The 14535-nt window shown below is 35.4% G+C and overlaps 2 protein-coding genes across 2 annotated transcripts; both read right to left on the bottom strand.

The window, feature by feature from the left end:
• Positions 1 to 2593: 2593 nt before the first annotated feature.
• LOC132638132 (labd-13Z-ene-9,15,16-triol synthase, chloroplastic-like) lies at positions 2594 to 5029 on the bottom strand. The gene is made up of 2 exons (XM_060355108.1): positions 3977 to 5029; positions 2594 to 3380 (listed from the first exon to the last, which is right to left on the bottom strand). Exons 1-2 carry the CDS (start codon positions 4913 to 4915, stop codon positions 2754 to 2756), a joined length of 1566 nt encoding a protein of 521 aa, XP_060211091.1. The 5' UTR covers positions 4916 to 5029; the 3' UTR covers positions 2594 to 2753.
• Positions 5030 to 9981: 4952 nt separating this feature from the next.
• On the bottom strand, positions 9982 to 11714 carry LOC132637113 (flavonoid 3',5'-hydroxylase-like). Its single transcript, XM_060354256.1, has 2 exons — positions 11655 to 11714; positions 9982 to 10608 (listed from the first exon to the last, which is right to left on the bottom strand). The coding sequence occupies exons 1-2, from the start codon at positions 11712 to 11714 to the stop codon at positions 9982 to 9984; spliced, it is 687 nt and encodes a 228-aa protein (XP_060210239.1).
• Between the last annotated feature and the right edge of the window lie 2821 nt (positions 11715 to 14535).

Here is a 14535-nt window from a genome sequence, read left to right on the forward strand (position 1 = left end):
AAAATAATTCAAACAAATGTCATATAGTAGTTAGACGAGTAGCCAAGAGTTTCCTTTGAATTCTACTTCAAAATAAGTCAAACGGAACAAATCAGAAAAATCCGGGAATAGTGGGCCCACCTCGGGTCAAATGAGGTGGCGTACATAATTTGCGTATGTTACACCTCATAACATCACTTATGAGAGTTTTAAAGTAATCGGGTCCTATTTGTGCAAGTTCTAGATGTTTAGGCAATTTTTCCAATTATTCATAACATTTTCAATTCAATTCTACTGAATGAAAAAGGGGCAAATTTAGGTGCGGATTTCTAAGAGTAGAGTCGTCCTCAGGGCTCGTATCCAAGCCTATCATACCTAGGACATGCCAAGAGAATGAAAAGCAAAGCTTTACATACCTTATTCGCTCCTTACGCATCTCCAAATTCAAATCCCGTTTCGTCCAAAATCTACATCTGGTCACATTTACCAAATATTAATCATAAGGTTTAAAAGTTCAATCTTAACCAATACTTGTCTACAGAAATTTGGGCAGCATCTCCCCTATACATATAGCATCCCCGAGAATTTAACTCGGCCAAAATAATTCAACAACAACACCAACAATCATTACAAAACACAATATATCATAACTAGTCTTCTTTCCAATATAGTGCAATAGCTTTCATTCCAACTTCACATTTTTAATTCAATACCAACATTATCATATTCATTTACTAATCAAGATCACTACAATACAATTCGGAAACATTTCATATCATTTTACAAAATATTCACAAAATATACAAAATCTACAAATTTTCCACCAAAACCATATTTCATCCGAAACTTCTAATCTTCAACATACATATTCATAACATATTTCCATCTTCCAATTTCATCAACAATAATTACAATTTGCACCTTAACAACTTCATTTCCATAATATCATAAAATCATCCTAAAATGACATAATCTTCTACATTCCATTTCAATGCCAACTTAAACCATTTAACCTTCATTTACACTATAAGGATCACAACAATACAACCAACATATTAAACAAAAATTAGTTCATTTCCATTTTTCTCTTCCACACCACACGGCTCCATACCCATTTTACAACTTCAACCAAATTCATTCAACTTCCATTTCCAATATAAATTCCACCATAACCACAACTAGAATACAACATAAAATTCAACTCATTTTGTCTATACATCAACACACACACACGGCCACATATACATATGCACATCCACTTTGCAAACTTCCATATTTCCATAAATTCTACTCACTTCTACATACTACAACACAAACAAACCTTCATAACATGATAAAAAGGGATTAATTCTTACCTTTTTCTCCAATCTTCTTCACTTGACCAAGTTGTCAAATTGATGAAACAAGTGCCCTTTCTTCCAAAATAACTACACCAAGTTGTAAAGGACCCTTGAATTAGTAGGAATACCACAAGAAAATAATTTTTGGAGGAAGATTTTAAGGAGCTAGAATTTCATGGTCATGGCCGAATGCCATGTTTCTTGCTCTTCATCTTTTGTTTTGTTCTTGCTTTCTAATTTTTTCTTGAAGTTTCTAAGGGTTATGACTCATATATGACCCTTTATATTAATTAGCACATGGAAAATTAATTAAATCAAGTGGGCTTGGACATGCATGGCCGGCCACCCCATCACAATTGGGCCTTATTTCTCTTTTTGTTTTTCTTTTTTTGGGCCTAACCCGGTTGGTCCCGAGTTGGGCCTAGCCCACTGACCTTTCGACCTTAAAACGTCCATATCTCCTTGTACCGACGTCATATGGGAACCCACGACCTATGGTTGAAAAGCTAATTCAATTATCTACAACTTCTATTTCTTGGTACTTTTCCAAATTCCAAACTTATAATACCGTTTTTTCCCCTCAAAGGCAAGTCACCCGAAAACGTTTTCTTAAAAATATTCGTTTGGAGAGTTTCCACTTTGATTTGGCCCAAGGGTCCTTCATGAGTTGTGTTTAACTTTACATATGTGATTAATATGACTTTTCAGATGTTCCAAAAAAATTCTCGATGTGTGGGCCCCACCTCAGCAAATAATCCGACGTTAAAAAATACGGGATATAACAAATACCCTCAAATAACGGATTATAACAACGTTGAATGTAAGTAACAAACCCCAAACCCGAGGAAAAGGAAAATGGTAAACAATCATAAGCTACCATTTTAGCTATTTCTACACGCTCTTTTTTCTTGTCATACTTAAAATTTCTATCAGTTCGTGGGTCTATCGTCATTTGAATACCGCCCACATTTGAACCCGTTTGCTCTCCCAAACATTCATATGTTTGCTTCTCATATGACCATTTAGTGTACCCGTTCCACCATCCTTACTAGTTCCTTGCTTAAAACTAAATACTTGTCCACATAGGGTACATGTAGCTGATTGGTTTTCTCTATTCTTAGTCATAAATTTCCAAATTTTAGCAGTAAAGCCATATCACCATTCTCTCAGCTATTGCAATTCCAAGTCATATTGCAACTAAGAAAAGAACAACATTATAGCCATAAGAACGGCTGAAATAAGTACTATGGAGTTATCCTCCTTTGATATTATCATTACATTAAGAGCACATATTTTTATTTAAAATACAATGTACATTAGCTATCTCTTTAGTTATCGTAAGATATTACACATTGGTACTAAAGTTATTATAACAACAGGGCAAGATCATGTCAAGCCAAAATGTTTATTCATGTTCCCTATTATTTCTTGGTTTTACTGATACAGCTCTAATTGCGGTAACCTGGGAGTAGGGATGGCAAAAAGCCTCTTGCTTTTCTTGATTACGAGTCCAAATCCCTCTGAAAGGTCAACGTTTTCTCCCTCAGGGATTTTCCAATCAAAGGAATGCAACAATGAAGCCAATATAAACATAAGCATTTTTTCTGCTAAAGGAAGGCCAGCACAAATTCTCCTCCCTGATCCAAATGGAAGGTACTTCATATTATTTCCAGCATAGTCTAAATTTGTCGAGCGACTCAAGAACCTTTCAGGCTGAAATTCCAATGGACTCTCCCACACTTGAGGATCCCTATGAATTGCATAAACATTCAAGAATACTTTAGTTCCCTCAGGTATTGTGTATCCACCTACTACTGCAGATTGGCTTGGGCGCTTTGGGAGAAGCAGTGGTAATGCAGGGTGTAAACGTAACGTCTCCTTTAGAACCGCGTCAAGATAGTGCAGTTTCGATAAGTGGGACTCTTCAACAATGTTATTCATCCCTACAACATCTTTCAATTCGTGCTGCACCTTTGACATTATCTTCGGATTATTTAGAAGCTCCGCCATTACCCACTCTACTGTCGTGATTGTAGTGTCAGTTCCACCAATCACAATATCCTACAATGCAGAAACATATATGATGTTAGGAAAAGGAGTTTAGTTGTTGCCTGAATTTGATAATGCTAATTCTTCCTGTAGGGGGGATGCGTTATTCATGGGGGACGCGTTATTCATGGTTAGGTATGTGTATGTGCATCTTTTAAAGACTTTTTGCTAATTATGCGATTCAAGCATCTAGATTAAGAACTAAAAAATGTTCTATTTTTCTTCACTATTTATCACATTATCCGGCATTAAGTAAACATGATTTTGAATTTTTAACAGTGGTGGTGTTCATGCATGCTCCTCAACTATTCCATCGGATACCTTGTACCTCCCACTAGTTCAGGTGCCAAATAACTCTGCCTAAATGGAAAGAGACACCTAACATTTTTAGTCTATGCATGGATTTGAAACCCTGCTTTCAAGGTTTGGACCCATTTTATTGCTAGACCATAACCTTGGGTGTTTCAGTAAACATGATTAATAAGTTTGTATTAGATTGTTATATTTCAAACTAATTTCTCGTAAACTAATATGATGTAGTTCTCAGGATCACCAATTTAAAAAGACACGCAATAATATAAAAAAGCTGTAGGGACCATATAACTTACCACTAAGATGGCCTTTATTTTCACCAAGTCCAATGATATACCAATGTCTTTCTGCTCCATTAGCTCTAACAGGATCTGCATAAAATCCTTTTTCCCATTTCCCTGGATTTCATCCTCTCTTTTGTTTGAAAGCATCTTCATGTGTTGATTTATGGCTGGCTCCAATATACTTTCGAACGACTTCAAGAGAGCCTCCATCTCTTTCTGTATTCCTTGTAAATCAAACCTGGCAAGTATAGGGAAGAAGTCTGATATGTTTGGCTTTCCTATCACTTGAAGAAATTTTATCACCAATTCCCTGAACTCAGCTCCATCTTTTCCATGCTTCTCCTTCTCCTCCACAAAATTGCTGCTAAAAATCATACTCATGATTACATTCATTTCAGTTACAAAAGCCAATTCACCAATGTCCATGGGGTTGCCAATCTCGGCACGCACGTTTCTGATTGTCTTTCTGACCTCGTGTCTCCGAAGGCTATAACACGCCTGAAGATTCCTGTTGCTTAGCATCTCCCTTACGAATAGTTTGCGCATATCACGCCAGTAAGAGCCATTAGGAGAAAATGAAATATCTGCTCCACCATATGTGCCCACCAATCCTGCAATTGGAGGGTCACGGTTGGCGAAAATGGAGTCTTGATCACGAACCACTTCTTTGGCTAAGGATGGTGAATTCAACACAACACATAGTTTACCTCCAAGCCACAGCTTATAAATTGGACCATACTGTTGAGACAACTCTGTGAGTTGGTGATGCAAATTCGGGCGGAGGAATGGTAAGAATCCCACAATTGGAAGGCCACGAGGCCCAGGTGGCAACCTGGATTCTTCCTCATGGGGTATATTTGAGGTCAATTTGTACCACAGAATTGTAAGGAACACAATTGAAAGGGTGAGACCTGCAAGACAAAGCTCCTTTAAAGGTGTCGTTGAAGCCATATTTAGTGGGAAGATAGTTTCAGCTTTTCTAACAGTAATCTCTGGAAGGGAACCAATTATTGGCTCTAAATGAAATGGCTCACAATGAAAAGGCTCTAAATCTTTAGCTCAATATATCCTCCTCCTCACCACATGTTATATATCCTGTCTTTGTTAAGTACTTGTTCTTATCACTACATCATTTTAGCTAGTGATTCCAAGGAGTCTTTGTCTTTGGTAGATTGGACATCCAAGTTGACAAGTATGAGACAAAGATTGCGCGAGAGTTAAAATTAATTCTTGTTTTACCTACTTCTATCCTTTTTAGCTCGTAACATGTTTATCCTACGGTCACGACAAGTTTATAAATGGATAAGTGTATGTCTAAAATTAGAAGGAAATTATGGAAGATCCGGAAACGACAAGTTTTTTTGAGATTTTCAAAATAAGATGAACTTAGGATTAAGAATTGTAGGGACAGTCCTTTCGCATAAACTCTGATACCAAATGATAAGATCCGCCTTGTGGAAGACTCGGATTCAAACAATAAATACGCAGAATTAAAGAAAGAGTAGAAATCAAAGATGAGAAGTGAAGAAAAGGGGATGAGAATAGAAGCAAGACCCAATTAGTAAAGGAATTATAGGCAAATTTAGGTATATGAAACCTAAATTCTTCTAATCGATTCCTACTAACGAACCTGTACTATTTGAATTCAATTAACAGTCAATCAAATGAATCCACAAATAAGCAACTCTCATATGAAATCAATGGAAAAGGGTTCAACAACCAACAATGGAATCCACCATAATCAACTATCTCTAAACACTAATCACTAGATTAGCACTACACTAATTCTACCAAATAAACTATCACTCTTTAAGAGTATTCATCTCAACATAATTCAAAGCTAAGTAATGAAATAACTAAATGTAGTATTTATACTACTATGCTAAAGAAGACTAGGTTAACTATTACAAAAATATCCTTAATGAAGTAAGGGTCTTGTTTGGTAGTCTTCTTTAGGGATGATGACTTGACTTTAAAGAATAGCTGCTTTGCATAAATAGCCATCATCGTCTTTCTCCATCTTATCTTCACTCCACGCAACCAAGCAATCATCCACACGTCATATGCTCTCCTATGAAGCTCCTCAAAGGTCTCCAAAGCCTCACTTTGCATCACCATGACTTGTAAGGCTCGGAGTTCCTTGGCTCGGCTTCAGATGAAGTATCTTGAATCATGCGTGCTCCTCAGGATCGTATCATAGACACTATGTTAGAACACCAATGAACACTCTGCCCATATTTGTTGATAATTACTTCCTTTCAAAGTGCATGATCCTTATAAACAAACCTCCAAAGCCACTTTGTCAACAAGCATTCATTATGTAACCCCAAATTCCTGATGCCAAATCCACCAGCCCCCTCCCCTCCCCCTTTTCCTTTAAATTAAGTGAAGAAAGTTTAATTTCAAATGTTAACCATCGAACAGATGTATCCACAATGCAAAATACATTGAAATCCATAAATTAGAAGAAAATGATTGAAACAAAGAAATCAAGAATGAAAATTCAAGCAAAAACCTCCAAACGAAAAGAACTACAAATACCAAAAAACTATAAATACCAAAAACTTACACTTATATTGGATATACAACTTTGTTTCCATGCTAAGATGACTTCCCAATCATGCCAACTAGATCATCAAGCTTTTCGCTAAACGCTGTCAATTTCTATGAGTGTAACATTAAAGAATGTCTGAGTCAAGCTCGAAAAGTAAGAATGAAGTTGACGGTCGAGAAAGGGGAGGTTTTCCAACACATGCAAGCCCCACGAGCCTGGTACCATCCTCATGGGTCCTTTCCAGTGTTGCAGACAAGAATCTCAGCACACTTGGACGATCCTAGGATGACAAATAATGTATATCACACTAGGATGGTCCAAGGGTGACAAATAATGTTAAAGTAAAGAAATAGCCAGACAATAACAAATTGTGTTTGCTATATATATATATTTATTTTTTAGTGAAGCGAACAAAAGGGATCAAGATCACAATGTTAAAGGCCTGGAATGCAGACAACATGTATATAAAGGATCTTTAGTTGGCCGACACTATCAACTTTATTATTTTAAAAAATAATTACTATTTAAAATGCAACCGGCTTCGTGTTCATTGATACTGATATATATTGACATTGACAAGAAGGCAAGGATGCATCTTCACTTTAAATTGGAAAAGAAGTTGACAGAGTTGCTCACATAGAACACCTTATAAGTTAGACGAGACCAAGCTGTTGGGAAGAAACAGACAATAACCAAATTGCACGACGAGGTAACAACGGAAGAAATATCCAAGTCAAAACTTCCCACACTATTTGAACCAAGAGAAGACAATAAACACTAGCACAAATGGAAATCCGGGAAGTAGCTATACCAACAATAAAATAGCAAAGCAAACAAAAATAAATCGAATGCAAGAGACACCAAATTTACGTGGTAAAACCCCTTCAAGGTGAAGAGGAAACATCCACGGGACCTCCGGCCCACAAAAGCTTCACTATAATCAACACGAGTTACAACAATGTTCTCCAAATGGATACAACAACAAAGCCAATCACGGAGCAACAATACATAAAAGATAGCACCAAAACTAGCGAAGAAAGGAGAGAAATCACCCCCAAAAACGAGCTACTGTTCGTACTCGAAAATTTGAGCTACCGATCACAAAGTCCAATCTCCACCGTTGAAATCGAAGAACCTTATGTTGAGAACTCCCAGTTCAAATTTCAGCACGATCCAACGGTTAACGAATCGGAAAACGTAATTTAAAGCAGACTGCTGTAGCAGAAAATTTCTGAACGAAAATCTGCTTTCTCTCTCACGTTTTTCTCTCTATATGGCTGCCATGAATTCACTCTTGTGTTGTCAAAATAAGACCTAAATTGATCCTATATATAGAGTAAATTTTGGACAAAATTGGCCTAGTTCAAATTGGATTGAATTTTATTAATCCAATTCCAGGAAAATTCAAAAACCTAACACAAGCAACGTGACATTGAAAGAAAGTGACTTTTGCTATATAGTAGAAAATGCACATAATATACCATAAGCAAGGCAGGAAAGAGGCATTTTGGCATCTTCTTCATCATTCATTTCAACTTCAGCAAAACTTGCAAAAAAATCCTTTCTTTCTTTGGGATTGTAACCAGCAAAATTTGCAGTCCTTGATTAATCATGGCCTCAAATATCCCACCCATAAGATCTCTTTGCTTTCTTTATTGCTCCTGGTTTATTCAACAAGTCAACCATGGAAAATTCTATAGAGTTCGAACTTGTGTCAGTGATTAGTGGCGGAGCTAGAAACATATACAAAGAGATTACAAATATGCTATAACTAAAACAGTTTATGTCAGGTGATGTTGGTTGAACCCTCTTCGCCATTGCACTTGAACCTTCCTTTACGTCAAGGGGATTGAACAGTGTATATATAATTAAAAGAACTTTGATTTTGCCCTATTTGCATAACTATCGAAGCAGTAGAAGTCTGTTAAATTATTTTATTATTAATGTGATAAATACATATTTCCAGAGGTATTTGCCTTGGCATATTTGGAAATCCAGGCCTAAGAGCTTTAGTGTACTAAAAGTCCTTTACTATCCTAGGCTCATGAGAAGTGTTTAAATGGAGCGATCTTTAACAAAATTAAAAAAAAAAAAAAAAAAAAGATAAAGGGGTAAAAACACACCTCAACTATCACTGTTTTTTGAGTTTCTTACCTAAACTATCAGAGGTTGAGAAAACTACCTAAACTATTACTATCTAGTTTGCAAAACACACCTCAAATTATTCTTGCATGGCATGTGATCTACACTCTCCATTTTATATAAAAATGTTGCCAAGTGTTATCCACGTGGATAAATAATGTCACAATGGCACTTATATGGAAATTAAAAAAAAAAAAAAAACTATTTGTTTTAAATAATTTTTGTAAAAAAATATCAAAAATTATAGAAAATAAAAAAATATTTTAAAAAATGGAAAAGTTATTTTTAAAAAAAAAAAGAAAACTGATTATTTAGTTTTCACATTTTTGTAAGAAAAAAAAATCAACTTTCCATTTTTTTAAATCATTTTTTTTCTGATTTTCCATTTTTTTACAAAAATTTTTTCAGATTTTTCTTTTTAAAATCCAGATTTGTTTTTCAAAAAAATGCTGATTTTTTTATAAAAAAATAACGCAGCTTTTAAAAAAAGAAATATACAGTTATTTTTTATAAAAAACTATTATTTTTTAATATCCATGTAGGTGACACCATCGCATTGCTTATGCCATGTGGACAAATTTTTTGAGAAAATTTTAGCTTCACTTGCCTTTTGGAGAGTGAGTTCAGGTGTGTTTTGCAAACTAGATAGTGATAGTTTAGATAGTTTTCTCAACCTTACGATACTTTAGGTATGAAACTAAAAAAAAAAGTGATAGTTAGGATGTGTTTTTTATCCTTATCTCAAAAAAAAAAAAGGAAAAAAGAAACGAAAAAGAGGAACTCTATTTTTTTTCAAAAGGTTTAAGTGGGAAGAAATCTATAAGTTCCAAACATTTTTTTATGACAACAGTGCAGCAATTTCAGAATAAACAATGACTCTTCTCAATACTTCAATATCTCACTTTCAAAAACTAGAAAATTGTCTTTTGTAATCTTTTCTTCTTGGATTCTTTCCCCTTGAAAGTTTTTGGAAGACTCAATTTTGACCTTTTAGCCTAATCATATACTGTTGACACATTGCAGGCAGAGTATCTATCTCGAGGAAAGCTAGATTAAAGAGAAGCAATTGCAACTAAGAACGAAACAACCTTGTAGTATAACCAATTTCAAAACGACTGAAATACTGCTATGGAGTAATCCTCCTTTGATAGGATTATTGCACTGAAAGCACATATTTTATTTAAAATACTGTGTACATTAGCTGACCTCTTATTGTACAATAGTACAATTTGATATTATAAATGCTACAACCAGTAGGCAAAATCATGTCAGGCCCCTTTATTCAGAATCTATATTTTATCTTCCTTACAGTAACTTGGTTTTACTGATATAGTTCGAAATTTGGTAACCTGGGAGTAGGGATGGCAAATAGCCTCTCGCTTTTCTTGATGACAAGTCTAAATCCCTCTGAAAGGTCAACGTTTTCGCCCTCAGGGAGTTTCCAATCAAAGGAATGCAACAATGAAGCCAATATAAACATGAGCATTTTCTCTGCTAAAGGAAGGCCAGCACAAATTCTCCTCCCTGATCCAAATGGAATGTACTTCATATTATTTCTAGCATAGTCTAAATTTGTAGAGCGACTCAAGAATCTTTCAGGCTGGAACTCCAATGGACTCTCCCCCACTTGAGGATCCCGATGAATTGTATAAACATTCAAGATTACTTTAGTTCCCTCAGGTATTGTGTATCCACCTACTATTGCAGATTGGCTCGGCCGCTTTGGGAGAAGAAGTGGTAATGCAGGGTGTAAACGTAACGTCTCCTTTAAAATTGTGTCAAGATAGTGCAGTTCCGGTAAGTGGGATTCTTCAACAATGTTATTTATCCCTACAACATCTTTCAATTCCTCCTGCACCTTTGACATTATCTCTGGATTATTCAGAAGCTCCGCCATTACCCACTCGACCGTCGTGATTGTAGTGTCAGTCCCACCAATCACAATATCCTACAATGCAGAAACATATATGAAGACAGGGGAAAGGAACTTAGTCATCATAGGATTTTTTTTTGAGAATATAATAAAGTAATAAAAGTGTGCTTCTCTCTAACAACTTAAGCTTTTAGATGACATGGTCACGCACTTCAACATGGTATCAGAGCACTCAAAGGTCATGGGATCGAATTTCACTGTCACCCGTATAAAACGAATTTAAAGAAACTGCACGAATTGCCCTTCAAATGGGTTGGTCTTTAATCTTTGCACTTCAAAATCGAACTTATGCCTATCGGGGCATAAATTCTTTAAGGGCGTAGGGTAACTTGTGGGATATTATGATGCGAAAATATAAACTTATGCCCCCGCAGAAAAGTTTTTTTCCTTGAGGGAAAAAATTAAAGACCATCACAAAATATGGGCAAAAGTGCAAATGACCCGAAGAATTTCCACGTGCTTCGCTCATGAAAAAAATCAGGCCCGCACGTGAGGGGGCATGTTGAGAATATAATTAAGTAATATCTCTAACAACTTAACCTTTTAGATGAGATGCTGACACACTCCAACTATTTTGTGATTTTTTATTCAATCTCTTGGCACAGGTGGATCCAGGATTTAAATTTATGGGTTCTAAACCACAACTCCTTTTGTGTATTGGGTTCTAGATAAATTATTTATACATATCAGATAAATCTCTTACTATAAATACAAAGTTTAGGTCAAAACTACTAGTTCTGCCGAACCCGTAACTTCTATTGTAGCTCCGCCCCTCCATGTAGGGGGGCACAACATTCATGTTTAGGTACGAGTACGTACATCTATTTAAGACTATTTTTCTAATAATGTGATTCGAGCATCTTAATTAAGAACTCCAATGTATTCTCATTTTTCTTCACTATTTATCGCATTGATCCTGCATTCAGTAAACATGAATAAAAAGGTTATATGACACTGTTAAGTCTTCAGACTGATAAAGTAATATGACGGAACTCACAGGATAAACAAAGTTAAGGAGAGGAGTGACGATATAGAAAAGATACAGGGAACATATAACTTACCACCAAGATGGCCTTTATTTTCACCAAGTCCACTGATATCCCAATGTCTTTCTGCTCCATTAGCTCTAAAGGATGAAAATATATATATATATATGTATAAAAAAATTAAATTGTTTATGGCAGAAATCAAATAATTCGTTCACCCATGAAATTGATACTGGCAATAAGCATGAGTGCATGACTGTCCATTAAAATCTAAGGACTCTAAAACGGCATCGGTAAGGCAAGGATGTGAATAACTTTTAAGTCATAGAATTAAAGATTGACTGCATTTAGATGAACTTCAAGAAATTCCAGATAACTGTCTTTGAGAAACCAAGCTACTATTGAGTGTACAATCAAAATCTCATATTAATAGTTGAAAAGATTAGGAAGCTACATAAAAGGTGTAACTAAGGATATTATTAGTGATATGAGGTCTTTTGGGAATAGTCGTAAGAGTTTGGCCCAGAACGAACAATTTTACACCATGTTAAAAGTATCTTTTGACTAGAATTGTCCAACAACTAGTATTAGAGTCAGTAGTTCGACAAGACGAGTAGGGAGATGATGGTGTAGGGCTCGATTTACTACTTTTACCATGGCAAAAGTGGCTTATAAACGAACGCGCACAAGCTAGAATAAGCTAGTTCTGTAGGCAGCTCAGCAATGGATAATTTTCATTAAACACGTCGAGAACAAGCTTGGATTCATAACAAGAAGAAGCAAAAGAAGACGAGGTACAAGAGTTATCTAATTCTGAAGAGGTGGAAGTTGCAGTGACACTTGTATTCTCCGGTACAATTACTACCTGCTGATAACCATTATTTTTGTTTTGATTAGATTCTGGGATTGGTTGATCAGTTGGATTTTCTTCTTTGTTGAGTGCTTCATGTGTAACAGGATCAATACCCATTTTAAGAAGCTTTTTCTTAATATGTGTGTTCCAATGATTTTTTATCTCAATGTCAGTCCTTCCTGGTAATCTTGCAACAATCTTGAACCACTTGATTAAAATAAATTAATAAATATGCTATAGTACCATACAATTATTGTTACAAAAAGTTTGAAAAACAGAATGGAGATAAACTAAAACAAGGCAAGGGAAAAAGAGTTACTAATTTAACTATTTTAAGTCCACTTTAAGAAGACATGAGATATATCGATCATTGATAAGATAAATAAACAATTCTTTCAGAAGCCATGATATTTTAATATTAGCTAGTACACAGAGATGTAGAATAGACTAATCTCCATGCTTGAATGCTCTCCACATAGAGTTGCACGAGATGCCCGTGTGGCGCATAAGATGCACGTGCATCTCGTGCAACTCTATGCATCTCGTATTTGAGTATATTATATCTCAAGTCACACTCTCACATGTGAATCTGATTATATTTCATAAATCAAAGACGTGATTTTCTTTAGAAGACTATTTTAATTGAAGCGAAATAAAATTTGAATCCAGAGCCTCTTCTTTTTATTTTGTTTTGATAATATGTTAAATTGTTTGATCAATTAATCTAACAGTTTAACCTTTTAAATAAGATGGGCCCATACATTTTAACACCCATGATTTGGCAAACTCATAAAAGTAACAAATCAAACGATTGGATTAATTAAGCCGACAATTAAGATATGATGGTAAACATAGTACGAGATTACTTCCCCATGTTTGAAAGGTCTCGTAAATATGGTGATAAAGAAATGGTTGAGTAAGCGTGCAATCACATCGAGAAAATATTGTTTGAAATGGGAAGAAATAAAAAAGTGAAAAAGAAACAAAAAAAAAAGAAAAGAAAGAACATATCTTAGGAGTGTGGGCAAAAGTGTTAAATAGAAAGACGAATATCGCCACAGACTTGTGGAAGGACGGATAAAATTCCTCATAATTCTTAATCAAAGATTTTGGATTTGAATACTGAAATTAGAAAAATTGCTAGTAGAGAGCATTTTCCTCTTTAACAGGCAAGTGGCATGAATTTGAATTAGTCGATCAGTGGGTACCAGATGCCAGATGGTTAAGAAAAGGGATTTTCTTGAATTTTAGCTTGGTATTTGGGTCAACTATCATTCACTATCACACTCTCTTTGGTGGAGTCGATAACACCTGATGAGTTATGATACGTTGTAATTTTGATGATTTGACAAACATACCAAAGACCAGGTCCTTGATCAGGTCCCCTGAGCACTATACGAAACATGACAGCTGGTAAAGCTGCTGCACGGTAACGACCCGTTTGGTCATTTAGCACTTTTGAACTCATTTTCGCTAAAATACCCTTTTCATAGTTTTAAAGGGTACTCTTGACTTGCGGGAATTGGTGGCACGGTGATTTAATTGGTGGGTGCTTTTGAACTATATTTATTTAATGTGTGTGAATAGTTTTCTCATAGGAATTTTATTTGCTCATATAAGGTATGAGTTGGAGAATTAATTAAGTGGCTAGTGAGCCTAATTTACACTATTACGTGTTAGTTGGATGACTAAGTAATTTAGGTAATTTATAAGAGAGGGGGGCTAGGCCCATTTATTCCTAGCCCACATACTAGAATATAATATATATTAGGGTGAAAGAATTATTGACTTTTGGGGATTAATCAATTGCACGAAAAAAAGGGCTGCTCACTGTGAGAATAATAGGCAGTGCGGTTTTCCATCAAATTCTAGCTTCAGGTACTTTTCTATCAACAACTGTGTGTGTGTTAGTCAACACTTTATATTTTAGATTGGTTAGGCCTCGTGTAATTTCTTTTATATATTTGAACAACTAATTTACCACTAATGGAAGGGGAATGTTCAGATTTCGGGTGAGTAATATCATATTATTCCATTAATCAGAGACCATGTATGTATAATGTATATTCACTCCTATACTTATGATTAGGCTATTGATTGGGT

The sequence above is a fragment of the Lycium barbarum genome, chromosome 4 (assembly GCF_019175385.1).
Source record: "Lycium barbarum isolate Lr01 chromosome 4, ASM1917538v2, whole genome shotgun sequence".
NCBI lineage: Eukaryota > Viridiplantae > Streptophyta > Magnoliopsida > Solanales > Solanaceae > Lycium > Lycium barbarum.

What these genes read in the sequence shown, in the direction of transcription:
- LOC132638132 (XM_060355108.1), bottom strand. Translation starts at nt 4,915, where the DNA reads ATGGCTTCAACGACACCTTTAAAGGAGCTTTGTCTTGCAGGTCTCACC. An exon ending in AAATAAAGGCCATCTTAGTG is followed by an intron (nt 3,381 to 3,976) that starts GTAAGTTATATG and finishes TCTGCATTGTAG; the next exon opens with GATATTGTGATTGGTGGAAC.
- LOC132637113 (XM_060354256.1), bottom strand. Translation starts at nt 11,714, where the DNA reads ATGGAGCAGAAAGACATTGGGATATCAGTGGACTTGGTGAAAATAAAG. An exon ending in AAATAAAGGCCATCTTGGTG is followed by an intron (nt 10,609 to 11,654) that starts GTAAGTTATATG and finishes TCTGCATTGTAG; the next exon opens with GATATTGTGATTGGTGGGAC.